The following is an 8,693-nucleotide window of genomic DNA, read 5'->3' on the forward strand; positions in this document are numbered from 1 at the left end:
AGGAACCAGGCCCCCGACTGTACAGTGTCCCCAGCTCACGAGAGGGGCATGTGCGACAGACCAGAGCACTGAAACTGTACAGTGCACGGCCTTTCAGGGCTGCTGAGGAGCGCACTCAACACTTGGCTCACTGTAGCTCTCAAGCATTTTCACCTGCTCATCTCAGGTCGGAGTCCAAAGTGTACAGAGGGCAGCTGCTTCTGAAATCCTTCTGTTGGTTTTATTTCGGAGACTTTACAGTTATATACAAAAAGATAAAATACTGAAATCCGTTTTATTTACATGGTCTAAAATCTCTGATAACAAAAGTTTCTCATGAAAGATGATGTTAAGTAGAGCAGAAATACTGTCTGTGGTTGACAACTCAGTAACAGAAAACGTGCTCTATTTCATGATTTTTCACTCTACAAGGAAATCTCTAGTTTGGTTTGTCTGACACAGTGAATGTCTGTTGTGTTCACTTTTATGACTGTATATGCTCTTTCCATCTCACTTACAGACTCTGAAAGGCAGTGTGACAATCCGACCCCACTCAACTTCTACCAGGAAACTTTGGCTCGCCTGCTCTTCTAATATCTCAGGATCGATTGTCTTCAATGACAATTGTTCTTCTAGGGTAAGCTTCAACTTCTACAAAAATGTATCTGAATTCATATTCACCACTCTCTGGGTTCTGAAAAAAAGGTTATTTCAAGCCATTAGTTTTCTGCCCGGGCTTTAAACAGTGTATCCTGTGGAGCCCTGCCCCAGGCCCGTGTTTCCTTCACTTCTGGACGCACCTGCCCAGCACCCACTCCCCCATCACTTCTGGATGCACGTGCCCAGCGCCCACTCCCCCATCACTTCTGGATGCACGTGCCCAGCGCCCACTCCCCCATCACTTCTGGATGCACGTGCCCAGCGCCCACTCCCCCATCACTTCTGGATGCACGTGCCCAGCGCCCACTCCCCCAAGCCCACACCTCCTTCACTTCCAGGTGCACGGTCCCATGCTTCCCTGGCTCTGAGCCCTCAATGTAGAACTTAAGGCGCATGTGCTGTAGCCCGTCTTTGACGTACTCGATGAAACTGTGGAGAAGGCATACAAGGATGTGTATCTAAGTTCCTTCATTGAGAAATGGTTCCCAAGCTTTCCAAACCCAGTGTGTGACAGTACCTGACATGCTGCCGTCTCCCGCGTCGTGTTGTCTCCCCATAGCCTTTGATTGGCTCACCAAAAACACCTATCACCTTGAGGAAGAAAGACAAGGCTTTCTTCAGCACATGCTGGTTTTTTAAAGCTTTCTGTGTTGTTGGGTGCCGTTGAGTCAGTTCCGACTCACAGTGACCGCATGTGACAGAGTAGAACTGCTCAATAGGGTTTTCTTGGCTGTAATCTTTACTGGAGCAGATTGCCAGGCCTTTCTTCTGCAGCACTGCTGGGTGGGTTCAAACTGTCAACCTTTAGGTTTTCAATTGAGTGTAAACTGTTTGTGCCACCCAGAAATATTTTCTCACAAAGCATTTTATTTTAGGGGGGAAAATCAGTAAGCTTGGGCTCCTCCAATAAAAAGAAAACTGAAAAAAAAAAGTTATTATGCAAAAATCATCCCAAAAATAACTTCAAAAAAGATTTTATGCACAGAGTTAAAAATAGGGAACTTGTAATATTACTTGTAGCTTCAGAATAACGTGAGTTGAAGTGAAGCTGTTTCCACTCTCCTTACAAAAAAGAAAGACCACAAAAGAAAGTGTTCAAAGATTTGTTTAGTAACACCTCATGGTTTGAAAAAAAACATGTATGAACGTTTTTCATGACATTTAGTTAATGGGATCTCTATGAGTCAGAATTGACTTGACAGCACACAACAACAGTACTGAAAGTTGGTTGCCTGAGTGGTGCAAATGGTTAAGTGCTTGCCTACTAGCCAGAAGGCTGGCGGTTTGAACCCACCTAGAGACGTCTCAGAAGACAGCCTGGTGATCTGCTCCTGAAAGGTCACAGCCTTGGAAACCCCCCCATGGAGCAGTTCTACTCTGCACACCCGGGGTCACCACGGGTCGGACTTAACTAGATGGCAACCAACAACAACAACAGCACTAAAGTCTGAGACCAAAATGATTTTTTAAGAATTAAACACAGTGAGGGGGAAAAAAAACTACACAATAATGACACATTTAACACAAACCAGGTCTAGAGGTGTGAAGTGATCATTCCTAATGGGAAAAGTTAAAATAAAGTAGAAACGGAGCTTTTAATTGAACTTAAAATGCAATCACTTTGGAAATCTCTCTAAAAAACACAAATATAATATCAAACTAAGACAAATATTGGCCTTAATTATATAAAAATATTCTTATTTTCTCTGTTGAGGATCTTCAGTATCACATTTTTCAGGCATAAATAAAAAGGTGTAATGTGTACGATGACAGAAATTTAAGAACTGTGTAGCTGCAACAAATGGAACAATTGTTCAAATAATTTATTTCAATCGATTAAACACACCAGTATCAGAACATTAGGTCTTTGTTTTTCAAGCAGGCATGATGCCTGGCCTAGAGGAGGCCCTTAATGTTTACAAAGTTGATTTGTTAAAAGTTTAATTATTATTCCTAGAGCTCTTTTAGACAGAAAATTAAGGTATGGGTTTAATAATATCCCACTTTTCGTGTTTATTCTGTACAGTTTTGGTTTGCTCAAAATGCTGAAAAATCTATGAAAGGCCGAGTTTCTGAATACCTCGGCAGCTCTTTATCTCTTTGTAGAGATGCAGCCTCACGTGAAATTATGCTACTCCCATAATTACTTTTTTTGTCTGCAAAGAGTGCTTTTTGTTGGGCATAGTCTGGATTCTCAGTCCCTATGATGGGAATCTTCCTTATTCCTGGCTGGTTGTAAACTTCCTCAGGGATATGCTCTAGCCCTGCTTTCTTCCCCTGGCTCCCAGATGGTCCAGAGTCCAATTACAAGAGAAATTAGTAGATACAAAAAGAAGGATGCCAGAGAACACTGGCTTCTGCGTTTTCCTCCCTCCCATAAGGAGAGAGAGCAGCGGAGCATCCGAACTGGGAGCGTGTGGACTGGGCAGCTGAAAGTGATCTGCAGGTCTTTATCTTCCCCATCAATAGCAAGTACATATTTTATGTTTCTTTGGCATTATTCCTTGGCTTGTATGTGAAGAACAGCCATGATATTTACAGTGCTCTCTGCTACCATTTTTCAAGTTACAGCATTTCCAATGAGTGGTATCATTCAATGCTAAGCTTTACAAGTTACAGATTTTTTATGTGACTGGAAGGCCATCATATAAAGCCTTCCTTTCGGACAGGATCCTTCAAAGAACTAAGACAGTATTCCCATTATGCACTCCTCCCAGGAGCTGGTTCAGGCAGGTTGTGGTTAAGAGCGTAAGACTTGGAATCAGATAAATTTGGATTCAGGTTCTGGCCCACCTGCTTCCAAGCACAGTGCCTCAGGAAGTGTCAGTTTTCCCTTCTGTTAACTGGGAGAATATATGGTGCCCAACTCCAACGGTTCTGTGAGATTTAATGAAGACGACGCGCGGGAGCACTAAGCATAGTACCTGGCATCCAACATGCTTTCAGTAAGTGTCAACAACTGCTATTATGATCGTGAACTGGAAACTGATCATGAGTTTAATACTTTATATTCCAAGCATTTAAAATCAGTGAACAATCGGTAACATGACTCTCTCCTGTACAATTAGGAGACAACAGTATATTGACCTTTGGTTGCTCGTAATCAAACAAGTACGGAACAAAGACCTTGTAACACAATCATAACTCAACCCCTCTGTATTAGTATGTAAATTTCACTAATGTCAGAACTGGCACTTGAACTCTGCCCACCCCCTTCCCCTGACGTTGTCTCGCATCATCAGAGACCGTGCAGCTCAAACTTGAGAACTAACCTCGGGATGTGATCTGCATTTCTCTAAGGCTTTCCCATATATCTTACTTGGGCTGGATGAAGAAAAAAGTTCTCTAAAAATGACGTAAAACAAACCACCTGAAAATCACAGGAAAAGAAGATGAAACAAAGCAAGAGGAAGACAAAACAGGAAGTTAAAAAGACATGCAAGGTCATTATACTTGCTGTTCCTCCCAACCTGTAATGCTGATTCCAATAAGCACCACTATTAAGTAGGTAAAATCTCTTCCAGCTTCTTTCACTGTAAAGAGAAAATGATAATGAGTCCCACGTGTGCCAGGTGTAACCAAGAATGCGCACAACTCCAGAGTATCCAGTAGAAAAAATATGGACTCTGAGTTAAATGAGTGGTGTTCTGCCCGTGTCCAGAGCAGTTGTTGTCAAACCTCCCTGTGAATCAGTCACCTGCAGACACTTTTTGGAAGAACAAATTCCCAGGCCTGACCTCTGCAGAATCCTGGGAGCAGAGCCTAGGAATCTACATTTGTATTTTATTTAATACACACATTGTAACTTTAATACCTCCTTATGTGCTAAGGATGGGGAAACCCTAAAACCATGTGATCCAGTCCTCTCAGAGGTCACACAGAACACAAGTTTGCTGTTCATGGATTAAGAAAAGGGTTGGCTTTGTCTGCCTGAAGCAAAGGGATGATCAAAATGGGCCTCAACTCTTCACAGTCGGTAACTTTCCTGCCCTGCCACTCCCCTTGGGCGGGTGCATAAAATAAAAACAGAACTGCATTTAGAACAGGAGTTTGACCAGCCAGAAAGATCTGTGAATGGAACAGACTTAGAAAATGAAGAATCTGCACGATACTGTACTTATTTTGGTTGCAAGAATAATAACAAATGTGCATGATATTACATATGGATTAAATAGAAGTCTGAGAGCTAAAGAAATTCCATCAGGACACTGTACCCTATCTGTCCATCCATCTCTATGTACCTATCTACAAAGAGCTTTGACATTACAATACTGTAACATTATATTACAATACACGATGCTGAAAGAGTGAATCACCTCTTGGTGTTTTTCACCACATTATAAACACAGACTTCCTAAATATCAATCTCTTACAATTTTTTTTTCCAGAAACACAATGAAATGCTCACAGAGATTTTGTTTTATGCATTTTATAAAATAAGCAAATTTACTTTTATAAAACACTTACTTACAAGTACTCTTCAGCGTAACACAATCTTTCAAGTTTTCAGTACAGATTCTTAACTTAAAAGATGTGAATCAAATAATAAAAAGACTGCATCTGACAAATTTGTGTAATTCATGGGATTCATACAAACAGTGTCACCACAAACCCAACCTCCTCAGCAGGGTTCAGCAGTTGAGAGGCCTAAATAAAAACATCTCATTCCCTTCTTTGTTAATGTCCCAAAATAAACCTGATACATATTAACTGCCAGTCACGTGCCAAGCCTCAAGGTGAAGACACAATAGGAAACCATTTTGCCCAGTGGCCCAAAACAGGCCATTAGCTCCAAAGCCCTGGATCCCTGATAGCTCTCCCTTCACATTCATTCCTGCCTTGCTCAGGGTATCTGGAGGCCGTCCCCTACTCATGCGTCACAAGCATTTACTGTATATCTACTTGTGTAAAAATATACATTGTGTATCTACTCGTGTGAACATATACACTGTACACCTACTCGTATAAAGCCCTGCAATGAACAATATCTAGGTTCTACAGCTTTTAGGTCTGTGTTTACGTGTTACCTTACAGTTGTCTCCCATGGAAGAAGCTCACTGCCTACCTTCCTCTTCTTGGCCCTTTCAGACCTCACACCTTCGTGCATACAGCCCTCACTCACGCCCTGTTTCTGCAATCCTCTGCCCCCCTGTAGTGGGTGTTGTGACATGCCATCCAGACCTCCTTCAGGACTGGGCACTCACTCCTGGCTGCGTCCCTCTCTGGGAACTGCCTTCATCTGAGGAAGCCTTCTCACCAAGGTCAGGCCCCTGTAAAATTTCACTTGACATTCAAGGCACATGTAATATTATGGAAATAACAAATTTGAATTGCTTTCTTTGCCAACTGTTTTTTCTACAAATTACTTGTGAAATGAAATAATACAAAATTAAGTTAAAAATGCCTTATCTCATTTGTGAAAACTTCTGACTTTCCTAACAAATTACATTTTGTCCTTCCTATTTAATATGTATGTTCTGTTACTGCACGTATCACGTTGAGGGCAAGGGATGTTTTGGACATCTTTAATTCTGCAGTATATAGAGTCTGACTTAGTATCCAGGCACAACAGTTGTCACTCAACAAAAGTTGTTTACTCTGAACTACATAAGGTTTTCCCTATTATTAGTCAGCAATTTCTTTCCTATTTATTGTATCCAATCACTACTATATGCTCTTTAGTACTCTTTCTAGGAGCCCTGGTGTTACAATGGTTAAGTGCTCAACTGCTAACTGAAAGGTCAGTGGTTCAACTCACCAGCGGCTCCACGGGAGAAAAGACCTTGGCAATCTGCTTCTGTAAAGATTACAGCCTAGGAAATTCTATGGGGCAGTTCTACTCTGTCACATGGGATCGCTGAGTTGGTATTGATTCGATGGCACCCAACAATAACAAAGTATTCTTTCTTTGTAGCACAATTAATCTGCTTTTTCCACTATTGTTTCATGCTATCTATTTTCTTCCCAATTGAGTGAAAAGTTATTTGTGTGTAGGATTCCTCCGGCACACCCTTAGCACTAGCACCTGTCCAAGTACTGAGCTTAGAGTAAGTGGGTAGTCAAGAAATATCTGTGAATAGCTGTGTGACCTGGATATTAGGAAAACCGAGATGAGGAAAATTCATGTTTAATTTTCAGTTGCGTGATCTTGGGGAAGTGTGCCTCATACATATAAAGGAAAAGAACTAATGTTCACCTAAAAGAGACTCAATGAGATGAAATAACTTTTGAGAAACCTCCTTGTTAACTATAAAGCATGAAATAACGGTTAAATTTTATGTAGCTCTGTCACACCAGAACTAGTAAGATGTTGAGAGAAATTTTCTAGACATAATGCAACCAAGTCATATCAAATTCAAGATGAACTTTCAAATCTGAGTTCGAATTGGTGAAGAAAACTGTAAGCCTATATTCTAACTTGTGTTTAACGGTTCCACCTTTTTATTTGTGTGAATTCTCCATTTTTTAGCACCGAACTTTGTGTAAAAGGGCACTAGTGGCTTTTGCCACGTCTGTGGACGAACTGATGTTTACTGGATGGCTCTTTTTACCTTTCTGTGACGTTGAGACATCGGTCTCCCCTCTCGGACTTCTGTGCACCGACACTTGTTTGCTGCCGTCTTCCTTTGCTCTCCGGAGGCCCTGCCCCTGTGTCCAAATGGTTCTCCGGGTGAGCCCCAGGATACCTCTGGGCAGCAGAGTTTTATTCTGCTCTGGCGGCCCCCATTTCAGGCCAGGCTCAGTATTCAAGCAAGCTTTGTTAAACACCAAGCGGGGCCCAAACAGTCGCGCCCCTGTGGCCCTGTGCAGCTTCTCTGCATGCTGCACAGCTCGCAAAAAAGTACAAATCATGGTCACAGAGAGCCGCTCTCCTTAGGGTCGAGGCTAACCACAACCAGAAAAGCTTCACTGTCCACTGCACACTCACAGGACAAGGGCTGGTCAACACATCCACACCGGGATCCCACCTCACGACTCTGGCAAACACGCCCGCCCCAGCAGCGTGTTTAGGACGGAGGTATCGAGAAAGAAGCTGAGGGTCCCCTCCGTTAGGCCCTCTTTCTATTGGAGCTGAAACGATCGGTTTTCCTTCTACGCTGACATTCCTACTCTCCCCGCCATGCCTTCGCACAGCAGCCTGGAACCTCTGTGGAATTCTGGGAACAGTAGTTCGAGGACACACGCTCCCAGCACAGTTGCCGCGACGAAAGCACAAGGGACTACATCTCCCACAATGCACGATGGGCCACGTGCGCCCGCCCCCCTGACGCTCCCAGGCTCCCACGCGCGAGCCGTCGACTCTGCGCCCCGGGAGAAGCCGGAAGGCGGCGCCGTGCTCGTGGGAAATCTCGCACCTCGGTCGCGCGTGGTTTAAGCCGACCTGTTAATACTTTACAAAAATCGAATTAGCAAATCCATAGCGGCATGGTCTAGTGATCGGGGCTATGCGTTACTTAAGGGCAGGTCACTGAGTCTTGGCGTTTCACGTTCTCTAACGCTCTCCCGCCCGCCGCGGAGGCCGTGTATGGGAATCCTCTCTGGGGACGCTCGCGGCGTCGCAGCCCTGAGGCCCCCTGACCCCCTCTCCCCCAACAGCCGCTTCCAGGCGAAGTCGGTAGTCCCGGGGCCGACAGAACAGCGGGGTGTGAGAAAGAAGCCAGCCTGGAAGTTTCTAGAACGCCGCTGCGGGAGCACTTCGGGGCGGTGTCAGCACCGGCCCCGCCCCCTAGTCGGCGCACGCGCGCGGGCAGTGGGGTCTCCATGGCGACCGGACGCGGTTGGGCCTTGCAGCAGCTCCTGCGCTGTCCCGGCCCCGGGCCTACCCCGGGCGCCGTTGGGCTCAGGTGACGGTCGGGGCGCGGTGGGTGAGCGCCCAGGGGCCTCGAGGGCAGCCCCTCACCGCCTGCTCCCGCCCGCGTCCTCACTGATCTGTAGGGTCCCCGCGCCGGCAGGGCGCGCGCGTCTCGCTTTAAAGCGGGGAAGCCTCCAACTCGGGGAACGCTCGGTACTCGGTTATGTAGCTGCAAAGGAAATGCCGTTTCGCGTCCCCTTCA

At 44.9% G+C, this 8,693-nt stretch overlaps 1 protein-coding gene across 1 annotated transcript; it reads right to left on the minus strand.

Annotated features, from left to right (window-relative positions):
* Positions 1-213: 213 nt before the first annotated feature.
* On the minus strand, positions 214-7,883 carry TIMM21 (translocase of inner mitochondrial membrane 21). Its single transcript, XM_004387303.2, has 6 exons — positions 7,191-7,883; positions 4,110-4,172; positions 3,912-4,009; positions 1,157-1,230; positions 963-1,068; positions 214-673 (listed from the first exon to the last, which is right to left on the minus strand). Exons 1-6 carry the CDS (start codon positions 7,489-7,491, stop codon positions 578-580), a joined length of 738 nt encoding a protein of 245 aa, XP_004387360.1. The 5' UTR covers positions 7,492-7,883; the 3' UTR covers positions 214-577.
* Between the last annotated feature and the right edge of the window lie 810 nt (positions 7,884-8,693).

This window comes from Trichechus manatus, unplaced genomic scaffold, assembly GCF_000243295.1.
Source record: "Trichechus manatus latirostris isolate Lorelei unplaced genomic scaffold, TriManLat1.0 scaffold00183, whole genome shotgun sequence".
In the NCBI taxonomy this organism is placed as follows: Eukaryota; Metazoa; Chordata; class Mammalia; order Sirenia; family Trichechidae; genus Trichechus; species Trichechus manatus.

What these genes read in the sequence shown, in the direction of transcription:
- TIMM21 (XM_004387303.2), bottom strand. Translation starts at nt 7,491, where the DNA reads ATGATTTGTACTTTTTTGCGAGCTGTGCAGCATGCAGAGAAGCTGCAC. An exon ending in TATTGGAATCAGCATTACAG is followed by an intron (nt 4,010 to 4,109) that starts GTTGGGAGGAAC and finishes TGTGATTTTCAG; the next exon opens with GTGGTTTGTTTTACGTCATT. An exon ending in GGGAGACGGCAGCATGTCAG is followed by an intron (nt 1,069 to 1,156) that starts GTACTGTCACAC and finishes CCTTCTCCACAG; the next exon opens with TTTCATCGAGTACGTCAAAG.